We start from the raw sequence: 14,484 nt of genomic DNA on the forward strand, positions 1-14,484 counted from the left end.
CTTTGGAACTACAGGGGCGTTTAAGCTTCAGATTTTGAAACAGTATAAGTCAATAAGGGATGAACCTTCATTCACATGTAGGAAACTTTGATGAAGACCAATGTAATGGTATGTTGATTATGCAAAATAGGACTTGATTTATTGATTGATTTGATTGATTGATTTGCATAATCAATGAGGATTTACACTTCAATTGTGCTAAATGACAGGATGGACAAGGAATGTCATAAAGGCAAACTAATTCATATTCATATTCGTATGATTGTATTGACCTACAGACAAAGCTACGTCCAGTCTTAGTTTTAGCAAATTGAATGTATTCAGTACATGTTGTTCTTTAAAAGTAAAGCTCTTCTTCAGAAAAATTTCAAATACAGCTGATGTATACAATACAAAGGGCAACAATCTACATGGACAATCTTCATATTCCACAGACTTACAAAACTGATCTATTCCACAAGCTTACTTCATAACTGACATGTTGCTGTATCAAAGTGTGTAATCTCAAAATACACAATGTAAATGACACCTCCTCAAAGTACATTGAGCACACAAATAAGAGCATAGTTATATACACAAGGCTAGATGGAATGCTTTGATATAAAGCTATTTAACTCTTAAGGCATAGTGGACATTTTTTCCTTCAAAAACTGAAGATAAGCCATAATCATAAAATCTTGATTAGCATAGCAGCATCACTAAGATATAAAAAGAAAGGATCATGCATCATAATGCATCATATATAGCTATCAATACAATTAACAAGCAAGGAATACTGTAACACTAGTAACTGCCAGTACTAGACAATGTTCCTTTCCTACCCTTTTACAAAGAGGCAGGATTAAAGTGTGAAATGAACAAGCAGCTCCAAAGTTCCACATTACTTCAGCACATGCTTCTGTCCAAATACGCTTAATCTCTATCTGGCACAAACTCATCTTTGGGTCATCAATGATAAAAATTCTCACATCATAATAATTCTGTCATTACTACCTGATAATTAATGTACAGCAGGGAACTGATAATGTCTAGAAGCGATGGCTTCTTTAGCAACCCTCTCTGGTTCCACAATTCTTAAGTTCCTTGAGGTTTTTGCTGTTCCCTTCTTTCCTGTTTCCACAGTTGTTGGATCACCTGTCAACACTGTCTCATTGTCTGCTTCTGGTGAGGTTTCTTGACACTGTTCGGCAAATTTGGCAGATCCTGACTGCATGTTTGCCTCAGCGTGACTTTCCTTTCCTTCCCCTACAACCTGTAGCTCCTGAATCCCTGCCTCCGCCGCTTCTACTCCATCTGACCCCCACTTCTCCGACTCAGCTGAGCTCCCTCCCTCGCTGCTTGGTGATTCGTCGATTGGATGAAGCTGCTGGTCTAACGTTGTGTCCGTCCCACGGTTTAGCTTCTTTACTCGCTTTTGACTTCTTTTTCTTGGCAGTGGCTCCTTGTAGGTAGGGTATCTTCCTGGGACATGGTACCATGCGGACTTGTGTTGTACTCCAGATTTCTTCACATTTTCCCGTGGTTTTGGTGGCTCATCTAACAAGGTCTGTAGTGTACTATGAGGTCCGTGGACCGATTTTACATTACTTTCGTCTACACTGTGTGCACTGGGGATGTGACACGATGATTTGTGTGACACGTGAGAGCTCCTGCTCAAACGCGACAAGTTCGTGTTCCGTGAAACAACCGTCATCCTACTAGCGAACTCCGACACTGAACTCTTAGTGTTGAAGTAATGAATGGACACACTTCCTTCTCTGAAGAGACTCTGGTCACCTTTAAAGTCTTCCTGTCTGACACTTTCTTCCCACTGTGGTTCTCGGGGTGGGCTCTCCTGGAATTCTCTCCATGGAGCTTCTTCTCGTTCGAAACCTTGTGGTGGGACGTCCATTCTGTTGCGCTCACTCCCAGCAGAGTGTACTCTGGGTATCTCCCGCGTAGCTCTACTCATAAGGGTGTCCCTCCCGTTGGGGCACGACATGGCGGACTGGGTTCTCCAGATCCCACTGGGGTTGCTGCTAGGCCGACGAGACCCTCCATACTGCTCCTGCCTTCTGTTTTTCTTCCCTTGCTGCTTCTGTTCAAACTGTACAATGTCCTGCTCATGCCAGCTCATGTGGCTGTAGGGCCGGTCTCGAGACCTGGAGAAGATGATGTGGACAAGAAAATTAGCAATACAAAAAAAACTTTGGCTAAACATTTTAGCCCCACTGTGACAGCAACTTGCCAAAAGGTACTTTCTCTATACACAAAAGTTTGCAATGGCTGCTTTATAGTTTTGTACCAACATTATGAAAACAAGCAGTACCCATACAAAGAAAAGCTTACGATTTGTCTGTACCCATAATTTGCTTTTATGTAATTCAAACTATACATCAATAAAAGGAAAATCAACATTTATTGAGATAAAAACATACTAACCTTGCGTCAGGTTGTTTCTTGGTACTGAAGTCGTACAGCCCCGTGCTGATCTGTGACTCTACATCACGGAGACTGTTCCGTACGGCCCGTGTGATTGGGTGTTCGGGGCCTAACAGTTTGGTACGGATGTCCAGGGACTGCCGGAGGCACTTCACCGCTTCTCTCTTCACATGCTGGGCACCATCAACCTTCAGTAGTTTTCCTGTAGAAACAAGGCAGTTTGAGTATCTCATCACTGTTTGGTTTAAATTGTGAGTGTCTAAGTTCCTCAAGCCGTTAATAAACTTTCAAAAGCATTTTTAAAAAGTCATTTGCAAGCTCCAATAGCAGAATATCTCTTGATCCATAAACAAAATTTACTTTCAGCTATTTGATTATTCATAAGAAAAAAATTGGAATGTCACATTTTTAGAATACCCTTCATCTATATTCTATACCTACAACATCTAGTATTTACTAGACATGGAGCAAAATTCAAGATCCTGCATTATTTTTCAAATCTGGACATTGAATTCTTGCTGCTTCATTTGTCACCCATAGGGCACAAAAGGCAAGTCCATCAAAAATTTCTGACTTTGTATCATCTTCCCCTACCTAAGTGGAACAGGGTAGTGGCCACCAGCAGATGGTTGGACCCGAGACACTGTTCCCTGATCCGTAACGCTCGTCGGTACAGCATCTCAGCCTCACGTCGGTTGAACCCCTTCTTGTTGTTCCTGATGACAGTAGAATATCATGTAATGATTCTACTATTAGACTAAAAAATTTTCTTTTGAGCTGGAGATCCCCAACTCGAATATGGCAAGTAAGTAGAGTGAAGGCTGTTTATGAATACAAGTATCTCTTGTTGAAAGAGATAGTTAAGATAATGTACAGCTGATATAATTGAGTACTAGTATAATGTCTGTCTGCCATACCTGTCTGCCAGTAGCCCAGCAAGATCATTTAGCACATCTGCAACCATGGGGTGGAATGTACCATACCATCTGTGAGGGAAAAAGAACAGGTTACAAGTTTACAGGTAAAATACAGAAAGTGGTGTGATTAGCCACAAGCTGTATATACAATGTATATCGACTCTGTTTTCATGTAATGCCACCAAATTTGAGAAAATGATTAATAAATATGAAAGCTGCAACCATGATGACACTTTTTCGCAATGCTATTGAGGATTGAGTACAAAGTACAATGTTCCAAGAGTGCACCAAGTATTTATTTCCTTCTAACCTCTCCCTTGTAGTGAGTGCCTCCCTCAGACACTCCTCAGCCAGGTGGTACTGGCGTCTCCTCATCTTCAGCACCCCCATGTGATGCTGTACGGAGGCCAGACCAGGGATGCTGCAGGCCGACTCCATGTGGTCCCTGGCCTCCTGTAGAAGCTGGTCCGACTCCGCAAAACAGCTGGAGTAGGTCTTCATGTTCCCTAGCTGGTCCAACAGCCTGCCTTTGGTCTCAATCTTGGAGGAAAAAGAACAAAAGTAAAAGAAAGAAAGTTTGATGTCTTTGAAATGGTAAGCATTGCTAATGTTTTCCTTATTGTGGCTTTAATAGTGAAATTAATCTACATGTATTTAATCATGTATAAATGTTCAATACACATCTTAGATAAAAAAGACATAAATTGGTTAGCACTGTTCCTAAGTTTACTTTTATCATTGTCATATTTTCATACATTTCTATGTGATAGCAACTAATCACTTTTCACCAAGTAAAATATGATTTCTTGCCAATGAAACACGAGGACACATTGTTGAGATGAGAAATATGTTGTGATTAGCACATGTACGTGTATGTGCTAGTTACCATTTTAGCCATGTGCTCAGCATCCTCCTCCTGTATGGAGTTGATGGTACCCAGTGCCTTCCAGTACCAGTCCTCTGCCTCCTCCGTCTTCAGCTGGAACAGGTACAGGTTCCCGATGTTCTCCTCCACCTTACACAGCAGCTGCTGCTCCACCAGGCCAGGAGAGTCCGCATTCTGCAGCTGGTCATGTGCCTTGTGCAGCATCTCTTCTGCATTCTGGAACTTTCCGATCTCATTTAGAAACTGTCCTGCATGACACGCCAAGGCGGCGACTTCGTACTGCGACATTTCCTTGATTTCCTCACGTTCCTCCTCCATGTCGAGGTGAGCCACACGGCTTTCCGTCAAGAACGTAGACTCGATGTCCATGGCTCGCTCTTCGGGAGTCGGGTCAAAGCCGTCGTCGTCGCTTCTACCGCCAGCCAGACTGCCAAAGCTGGTGGCGATGCTGAGAGCCGCGCCCATGCTGCTCTGGCTGGCGTTGCTGACTGAGGCCTGGTCTGAACCTTCCTTAATGGTAGTGAGACAGGAGTGGAGTTTACCAGTAGGGCTCAGAGATCTTGGGTCTGTAAAGAGATACATGTAATAAGATTTGATTTTTGTATTACTAGATGGAAAATCTTGTGGAACTGAATGCTATAATTGATTTCAAAGCATGTATGAAATGCTCCTGTAATGAGATTCAGATCTGAATATTGCAGACTAATTTGATTAGTGTTTTGACCATGGTTATATATTCTACTTTGAGATCAAACGAAGGTACATGTAACTCATTGAAATCACAATATCACAGTATATCTAGAATTTCTTCTAAATCCCTGCCACATTTGCCTGTCTGTCTGATTAAGTGAGATTATAGTCTGTCTTACTTCCATTTACAGTATGAATAAAACAGCACCCGAAAATTCAAATGTTTTCCTCTCCTCATATTCTCCCCTTGGGTCTATCATTAACACCCAGTAAAAACGATAGGACGACAACCACTAAATCACTATTTGACTGTAAACTATCATGTACAGCTGTGCCTACCTATATCACTATCACTTGGGTCCTGCCAAACGGGGGGCTCTGATATCACTACACTCACGGTACGGGACAGGCGGCCCTGAAACATTAGACAGTAACTTTATCAGTACACAAGTAATTCAAACTTTCCCATATCCTCAGCAATCAAGCTTTACAGAAACAAAAAAAAGGGATCCTTAAAGTATCTATTCCTTCAAGTTTGTCAATTGCACCAAGTCACAAAGCTTCCTTAAGCTCTTAAGAGGTACTTCATTTCTCCTTTAATACAAATAAAAGAGGTCTTATTTTCTTTGCAGAACACAACATGTCATCTTTATCTTTGTTTCATAATGTACACAGGATAAAAACTGGGATTAAGGCAAGAGCCCTTCTGATTCCAAATAATACAGGGTTTGCCTGTCACAGTATAAAGGGTACAAGCTTAAAATGCAGCCTACACTTAGCCCAACAGGATATGAATATATTGTCAAAAAGTGTTATTTCTTCGGATGAAACTGAATCTAATTTCATGATACATTAAAACCTGGATTCAGCAACCACTGCAGGGGTGGAGGAATAATGGTTGCAGAGGAGAGGTGGTTGCTCAGGACAGGGTGGGGTTAACTATGTAAAAATGGATGGGACTGTTTCAATGTGGCGTGTGCCAGGTATTTGCGCGACCAGGTTTGACTGTACAATATAGCAACAAATGTGAACTTACATCTGCTTCTGCCGTAGACTCATTAAAAGGTTACTAGGGAGAGGTGGTTGCTGAGGACAGGGTGAGTTTAACTATGAAAAAATGGATGGGACTGTTTCCTTGTGGCTTGTGCCAGGTAGTGCCCAACCAGGTTAGACTGTATAACAAATGCACACTTACATCTGCTTCCGCTGTAGACTCGTTGTCTCCTGTGATTTTCCTGACCATGCGCCCGTACACCTCGCCTGGATCGTACCCCGCCTGCGTCAGGAACTTCCAGTACCGCACCAGGTCCAGGCGGAGTGTGCTACTCTGTCTGCTGTCCCCCCACATAGCCAGGAACATCCTGCAGAGCGTTGTTGTTAATAATGAAGGAAATCATAAGGCTACACTGAATTATCAGACTATACTATAGACTTGCAATGTCATTTTAAGCAGCAATCACAAATAAATATCATAAACAACTTCAATGAACTTGACAAGATACCAGAAGAAATCTTTCATAAAGAAGGAAATTGCTTTGGATCCATGACATCTTTATCTAGATATGGAACAACAGAAGATAGTAGATATTTGAAAAGCAAGACACCAAGCCAAACAATAGATGCTGGAAATGGAGAAAAAATATTCATGATCATATCTACAGAAATTTGGAACAATAGTGGGAGTTGTAAACAGCATGACATATCTTTAAGTTGATATATTTTGTATTACAATTATGTTAGTAGCAAAACATCTAACATTATTACTTAGACGTATTGAAATTCAAAAAGAAGGCATCAAACTACAGCATGTTAACAAATGGCAATAAAGGTTAGACACATGCAGTCATGACACATGCATTGCCCTCTGCGTACCCTGGTTCAGACAGAACCTTGCAAAGTCGCCCCACCTCCCCGCTCATTTCTAGGTGCCAGGGCAGCTCGTCCACGCGGCGGTCGGAGTGCGGCTGGCGGCTGAAGTACTCCGCCAGCACAGCGTGGTACTTGTTGCGTACATGTTCGTGCATGGTGGGAAAGGAGAAGGAGGACTTGGAGGCAGTGCTGGTAACAGTTCCTGTAAAGTAAAAATAAAACAAAGCCTGCTGCAGAGTTTTGTATACAATAGAATCTGATTATACATTAATTTGTTAAGTAAATCTTATTTAGGTCAGTTAATTGTGATACCTTACAGGGCAATTTTCCAGGGCTCTGGAACAAAATGACATATACATATACCAACACAGATACACAAACAGAGTGCAGTAATGCATACAAAATATGTCATCAAAATCAACCAAACACACACATTATTAGACCACAGATAATGTCATTAGCACTTAACAAACAGGCTTACCTAACAAAGAACACTCCACAGCCTCTCGAATGTCCTGGTGAAAGAAGTTGAGCAGTCCCCCCGGCCTCTCAAACAGGGCGTCCTGTGCACAGGATCGGAACAGCGCCCAGTCGAACGCCGCCACCTTGTAGTCGTCCTTGTAGCCCAGCAGTTCTAGTGCTCCCAGGATTTCAGACTCCTGCAGGCCGTTACGTGACACCGCGATGAGCCGGAGAGCGTCAGCGACCCAGCCTCTACTTCCTGCAACAATAGAGAAAACATTGTAGATTAAGGAACTTTCTGGTCAAAATTCCAGATGCAAACTGAGCTTGGTATAGAGCGACCTAACAAAAACCAAACGGAAACAACAAAAACACCAAAAAAAGCACCAAAGAACATTGCCGGACCTCTCTCTATCGTCTGCTCCTTCCTGCTGAGCCACCCATAATCCTTTGCCCAGCGGTGGATGATGCTGACCCAGAGGTCGCGGATACTCGTCGCCTCGAGATACACCTCCAGCTGGGCGTCCAGCCTCTGCTGTTGACCAATCACACACAGCTCGTTGGCCAGTATGAAGAGGAAGAGCGGGCGGTTGCTCAGCTTGCACTCCACAATACGCTGTAGCTGGGTCGGGTCCAGACACTTACAGTGTTCAGCCAGGTGTTCCTCAATTACTGAACTCTTGGAAGGTGAACCTGAAAAATATCCATTCTCAAAGGTCAATGTCATGATGCCTAGAGTTACAATCTTACAAAAACAGCAAATGAGGAAGATTATGCAATATGTGCATTACTGATTAGTACAAGGCTTTGGTTTCAGCTCAGCAGAATAGTTTAAAAGACTGATACTTTTGGAAAGTCAATGATATACACGGGGTGCATTATAAGCCTGCATTTTGAATCATCTTACAAAGTGCATTAATCTTGAAGAACTTAGGAAGTAAGCTCAGCTTTAATATTTCACCTTAGGACGTAAGCTCATCTTGAAAATTATAGCTTTATAATACAAAACTGAGCTCATCTTGAAGATTACAGCTAAGCAAGTCAGCTCTTCTTGAAGATAAGCTTATGAAACTGAGCTCATCTTGAGGATTTTAGATGAGAAAAATGGCTTATCTGAAAGATTATAGCTTAAGAAGTGGGCTCATTTTCAAGATAACAGCTCACAAAAGTGAGCCCAGCTTAAAGATCACAGTTTATGAAACTGAACCCATCTTGAAGATTACAGCTAAGCAGGAAAGCTTAACTTGAAGATGACAGCTTAGCTAACTGCATTGCTGCTAATAGCCTGCTATCATATTAGTCAACATGTTTATTCAATTACAGTGAGTTTACCTTGTAGATTATAGCTTGATAAGAGTGTGCAGCAACATATGACCTGTAGATTTGTTCCATTACATACCTGCCAGGAGAGGGACTGCTAGGTCACTAACATCTGGCCTATTGACCAGTGCCTTGTAAGTCAGGTCTGACCCTGTGGTGGTGACGATGATGCGACATTGGGGTGGGAGAGGGTAGGGCAGCCACGTAAACTCCTTCACCTGCAGTAAACAAAAACACAAAGGCATGTCAACAATTATCATCACTGATTATCGCCAAAATAAACAAGAAACTTGACTGTTAACTTTTATTTATTTTCTGTTTGTATTTTTCAGTAGTAAATCTAGTCACTCTCTCTCAATCTGTCCACATGACCTTTATAACCATTCAGTTCTCGACTTGCAGCTCTTAAGAAAAATTAGATTTTATTTATTCCTCATCATTTGTTCCCCCCAGGCTCTCTCACCTGCTGGGTGGTCATGCCATATGTGCTGTTTAACTCATCTATCCCATCAAGCACCAGTACAGACGGCCCAAGGGTCAGCGCTGCCAGGAAGGCCTCACATGTGCGGTGGAAATCCGATAGATCTTGTGTCGTTGACGCCATATCACTGGGGGCTCCTGCATCATGAATTCAGGAATAATTGTCAGACTAGACCTCCAACACATTCAAAATTCGCAGAACAATTTCTGTGCAGTTCCCAAGATTAAACTTGTAACTATGCCAAAATCTGTGCCAGTATCCTTACATTAGCCCTGTTGTTATAAAAGGCATTGAAGACTACCTAAAGTGATGAAAATCTGACTGTTTCAAAATCTTATCCAGTTGCTTGAGTACCTGTTTTGTAGTGTATAAGAATTTCTCCTTTAAAATCCAAACACTCTGACTGGTACAATGGATATTGCAGAAGTAACAATTCTTTTTTTAAGTGTATAATATCATGTATACCTGCAAATTCATTCCTAAGTTCCTGGGTACAGCGGCGCAGAAAGCTTCCAACATCAGTACTTTCTGCACTTGCTCCCACATAGTGTGACACCACAACTATGTCAGCAGTGCTGGAGGCAAAATTCTTCACCCAGTTGGCGACCATAGCAGTCTTCCCACAGCCTCGCTCACCTACCAACATCATGATGGACTTGTAACCTGGCTCCGAGGGTGGCCTGGAGAACAGGTCAGAGTTCAATATTTGTTAAACTGCTGAATGTAGCCAGTAGCATATGCTGTACAGAGAATATATTTTCTACTATAATTAAGTTTGCACGGTACACCACAAAATGTCAAATTGTTGATGGTTTGCTTTTATCACAACAACAAAATATTGTAAATCTACAAGCTAGCTGCAAATAGTTTTTTTAATTGTACAGGTGCATATGACATAAAAAGGTTAGACAAAGCAAACCACATCAAATGCTACCTCTAATTAGCACAAAGAAATTTCACAAAACTGAAGTGACAGTAGAGCAGTTCTACAACTATGGAAGAAAGACAAGACTTTGTGACTACCGGTACTAAGCAAATGTTTGCCTCAGGACAGGAACAGTGACAACAGATGTATCCATAGATTGTACATGTACCTCAGTATGTTTCCTTTCACTGACATGCCATGTTGAAGTCACACAAAGGGCAGAAAGAGAGAGAGAATGAAAAAATTAATGTCCTTGAAGAATAAGAAGGAAGAAAGAAATGCTAGACTGTTAGGTGATTTCTGATTTAGAGTTTTTTTTGTAACAACTAGTCAGTTGGGGGTAATATATTATAAAAGGTAGGCAAATAGATCAGATTTTATGTAAAACCTGCAAAGATGAATATGAGTAGTTCGGAAGCCAGGAGTAAATGTAGTAAGGGAAAAGCTCATGTGAAACCTTCACATTCAAGTTGACAGCTCCTTATTTCCAATACATCAAAGTATACAGGGAATTCAATAAGATTAAGAACTCACCTGGATCTGAAGGAGTTGTCAAGACACCTGGTCCGAGTCAGGAAGTCTTCTGCCAACGGTTGAGTGGCTCCTGAGAGGGCGTGCTCGTCCAGCTGGTTGTTGAGGCGCTCTAACTCTGGTGTCGACACGAAGATACGCCGGCGGGTCTCAGCAAAGGACTCGTGAGCTGCCCACTGTCTGAACGATTCCCCACCTGTAGGAATCATTTAGTAGAAATTCCCATCATTCACCACTATGGAATTATAGTATTTTCTCATTGATAATACAAATGAGGTCTTCAGAAAGCCAGATGATGTGTTATGACAATTGTGCAATATTAAGAGAAGTAGACTTGTATATAACTTATAATGATAAAATATAGAAATATTGATGGCCAATGCAAAGCACTTTTTTTAAACCATGCGCCCTATGGATTGTTGATGTCATTAAGGGGCCGACCGAGGTGTTTTAAATGTGTCGTTTTTCATGTTGCTCTGTGTAGAATGAAGATGATGTTGAACAACAGGCAGTTACGCGTAAACATGTCCAAGTGACCACTTGACCAATGTGGCCACTTTTTGGTGGTCTCTTAGATATTTTTCTCCATTGACACAAGCATCAAGAATTCTGTCTGAAGTGACCACCTGTTCAAAAACAGTAGAGTGCATAATGGAATTTGGGCTATCTCCAAGACAGTGGGCCTTGACCTAAATACCTCCAGGTCCCTCATGAAATACTTTCTTTCTCCTACAAATGTAAAGTCTATCTCTTGTGAGTGGAGAAAAGCAGTTTCATGTTTCAAAATCTACAAGTACAACACACTTCCCTCTATTGTTTCAATGCCCCAACAAATACATGAAAATACAGTTTCCAAAATCAGTTATCAAGCAAGGACAAACAGAAATGTGTTATTTGGGCAGTGCCTTGCATGACCAACTCCCTGTACCAGCCTTGGAAAGAGTCAATGAACCATAAGCTGAGCTGAGAAAGAAAGTGCAGACAAGGATACAACATTGAGTGAATGGTGTGACACACAAAACACCACCTGTGCACTCTATTAGCCATTCAAGCCAAATAACATTGTTGTCAAAAGCACAAATACAGGTAACACCATTGGCCACTTAACAAACGTATGTCTGGTTAAAAGGAATAAAATGCAGTCTGACTGTGACAAGTCTTCCAATGTATCTCTGGGGTGGTGAAATCTTCCATGTAACATCTATAGAATACTGTAGACAAGATTTGTCTCCCAATATTGTTGTTTCTTAAGTGAAAATTACCTGACATGTAGCGATTGCAGAACTTTCAAAGTGCTAAAGACAGACATTGGAGTGACTACATGTTGAGTACAACACAACACTGATGCACTTCATTATAATGCTTTGATTACAACAAGATATTAATCTGCAAAACACTTGTGCTACTCACCAACATCCAAGAAGTCATCAACAGGTGGGTAGAGACTGTCAATGACCTTCGTCCAGTCCTCCAGAAGCATCCTTCCAAGCTCTTCCACTGTACTGAAGTACCTCACAGGAAGGCCCTTGTTAATCAATCTCTCCTTCAGATCTCGCACGCGAATCTCTGCATATTCAGTCTCGGGAGCATATTCCTGTAGTTTCTCTTCTTGCTTGTCTTTGGGTAAATCTGCCAGCCTTTTGTCAAGTTTTGTAGAGTCCCTGAAGTAGAAGTAGCAGTGTTCGTTGTCGTTAAGGGAAGACGCTTGTATGATTTCCAGCTCAGTAATACTGCATGTTTGGTGTGCTTCTTGTAGCACCCATCCGTGACCACCCTGTGCTGCCACCACAAAGTTCTTGTCCATCCAGGATGCGTCTGCTGATAGATCTTCCAACGCCTTGGGTAGCGGGTCTGCAGTCTCGGGGCGATGCGAGCCATACCGGTCCCCTAGCAAACATATGAAGAACGGCGTGCACCTGTTTATGTAATCCAGACACAGCTTGACGACCTGTCCTGAGTTTGCCTGGTTGTTGTTTATCCCCCATCTGAGATCGATAGGGGTGAAGTTGGTGCCCCTGTCTCTGCAGATTGCGTCGAGGGTGGGAAATATACGCTTCACAAGGTAGTCTCGCTCCTCCTGGAAGTCCACGAAAGTTGAGCTGACAAAGGGCTTGATTGGCTGCCGGTACGAGAACTGGCGCTTGACGTTGCTGATGCTGCGTACTAGCGGAGGCGGCATGCTGTTGTTGATTACGCTGTCACTGCAGGCTTGTTGGTCTCATCTAGTGTTTGCGCATAACCAGGTGTCCAACGAACTCTGATGACCTCGCTTCCAAAGTGCCAGCTGCAGTAGTAATACATAAACAGTTAGAACACATCACATAAACTTCTCTTTCCACGCCATCGCCCCATTTTAGTGCACGAAAATGGAGGTCTAACTTCTGCCACGCAACATCCAAGAGGTCATAAAACTTTGTCCTCGTTCCTATGACTACAAAGCCTGATATAATCGCTGGCCCTATTGTTAGTGTACAAAGAGCTAGTAGGTTTAACAGTTAAGCCCTTATTCTGTAGGGTCATTACTACACTGGACATTACAATTAGAGCGGGTAAAATTTTAACCACAGGCTACATTCTGTCAAGGGTAGGTATGCTGAAAAGGCAAAGGGCACGTATTAATAACAATGAACGTCACAGGTAGAAAGGCATGATATATTTGTTCTTTTGTCCCTTTTAACTTAACGTTAGCCCAACAAGGAAAGAACAAACTATTACTTTGCTCTTTATTTTCATACCCCCATATTTGTCTTGTTAGTGCGCAAGGTGTAACATTAATGTACGTAATTTAACCCTGTATCCGTATGTGCCATGGTTCATGAAGCCAAGCATTAATCCACCCAGACAACATCGTTTTAATGATATTCTAATTAAGGTGAAAACAAAGCACCAAAAATCAGTTACAGACCACAGTGCATTGCACTGTGATATTTTCTTTCAAAACATTTGCTTTTCAATTGGTTCCCCTCAGGCTATTCTTTAAATCAGTTACAACGATACTTTGTGTTTTGACTTTTAATATCTATTGCATGTAAAAATAGATGTTTCATCACTAATACCTGTATCGTCTTACGTATATAGATATGTATGTATAACGTTATATAGTACAGACGCATGATTAGAACACGAGAGGAAAGTAACAAATCATTACCAGGTGCCCCTCCCTGTCCTATTTAAACCATCACGTTTTGTTTTCTTAAGAATTTGATATCACCCCAACGCTAAAAACAAGCATCAATCTCGCTCTAATGTACAGTTCGTGATTGTTGACAGTCCACTTGTAGGCAGTAAAACAGTACGCTCCGTGTCTAACTACACATATGAATGTAAATAGGCGCTTAATTTTTCCACGAAGATCAACATGGCTTTGTTGTTGAAACTGACTTCTGTAAACGTTACCTGGGTTACGTACGATCGGGACCAAACTAGCTGTGGCACGAAGGACCGACTCTTTCTTCCAGACGTCTTGTGAGCCCTCTACAGTCCAGAAGATCGCTCGAGCACCCAGGCAGCCGCCACGACCCTCTTTAGAGACGTCTTATTTCACGCTTCGTACACAAACTCTAGGCAACGTAGTACCACTTCGAGCAATGTCCAATGAGTCTTGCAATTGAGCTGTCCCCATTCGAAAGTGGGAGACACTTTTTAAATTACATATTACAACTCGTAGTTTAGCAATGGTACATCCCAACTCACCTTTACTAAGGCTTTTCGCATAAGTTTGATGGAAAATTTTTATATGAAATTTCAGCTGACATCTGAGAGGTTACTTTTGGCGATGGCTACTAATAAATAGCGTCGTTGATTCCCCTCTAGTGTTTGGAATAGCTCAATATAATCACGTGATTAATTTGGCTAGCACGCACATTTGTGAAGGGGTACTATGTTTTATATGAACCTTAACTCAGGGGGAAATCAATATCAAACACAAAAAACTACTAGTATTGATATCAAAAACGAGACTAAAGGTATTCAAATCTATTGA

The 14,484-nt window shown here is 41.8% G+C and overlaps 1 protein-coding gene across 2 annotated transcripts; it reads right to left on the reverse strand.

The window, feature by feature from the left end:
• Positions 1-227: 227 nt before the first annotated feature.
• LOC136435241 (putative tetratricopeptide repeat protein 41) lies at positions 228-14,116 on the reverse strand. 2 transcript variants are annotated; one of them, XM_066428547.1, is made up of 17 exons: positions 13,912-14,116; positions 11,913-12,786; positions 10,506-10,698; positions 9,512-9,726; positions 9,029-9,183; positions 8,645-8,783; positions 7,651-7,938; positions 7,265-7,504; positions 6,787-6,985; positions 6,110-6,275; positions 5,254-5,329; positions 4,225-4,790; positions 3,649-3,878; positions 3,339-3,407; positions 3,016-3,137; positions 2,422-2,623; positions 228-2,141 (listed from the first exon to the last, which is right to left on the reverse strand). In XM_066428547.1, the coding sequence occupies exons 2-17, from the start codon at positions 12,679-12,681 to the stop codon at positions 1,001-1,003; spliced, it is 4,770 nt and encodes a 1,589-aa protein (XP_066284644.1). In that variant the 5' UTR covers positions 12,682-12,786; positions 13,912-14,116; the 3' UTR covers positions 228-1,000. The 2 variants fall into 2 exon arrangements, with proteins under 2 accessions (XP_066284644.1, XP_066284643.1); XM_066428546.1 differs by having other exon boundaries at positions 13,899-14,116.
• Positions 14,117-14,484: the final 368 nt, after the last annotated feature.

This window comes from Branchiostoma lanceolatum, chromosome 5, assembly GCF_035083965.1.
Source record: "Branchiostoma lanceolatum isolate klBraLanc5 chromosome 5, klBraLanc5.hap2, whole genome shotgun sequence".
Taxonomy (NCBI): domain Eukaryota; kingdom Metazoa; phylum Chordata; class Leptocardii; order Amphioxiformes; family Branchiostomatidae; genus Branchiostoma; species Branchiostoma lanceolatum.

What these genes read in the sequence shown, in the direction of transcription:
- LOC136435241 (XM_066428547.1), bottom strand. Translation starts at nt 12,681, where the DNA reads ATGCCGCCTCCGCTAGTACGCAGCATCAGCAACGTCAAGCGCCAGTTC. An exon ending in GCTGGGCTACTGGCAGACAG is followed by an intron (nt 3,138 to 3,338) that starts GTATGGCAGACA and finishes TACTGTCATCAG; the next exon opens with GAACAACAAGAAGGGGTTCA. An exon ending in CACTACCCTGTTCCACTTAG is followed by an intron (nt 2,624 to 3,015) that starts GTAGGGGAAGAT and finishes TTGTTTCTACAG; the next exon opens with GAAAACTACTGAAGGTTGAT.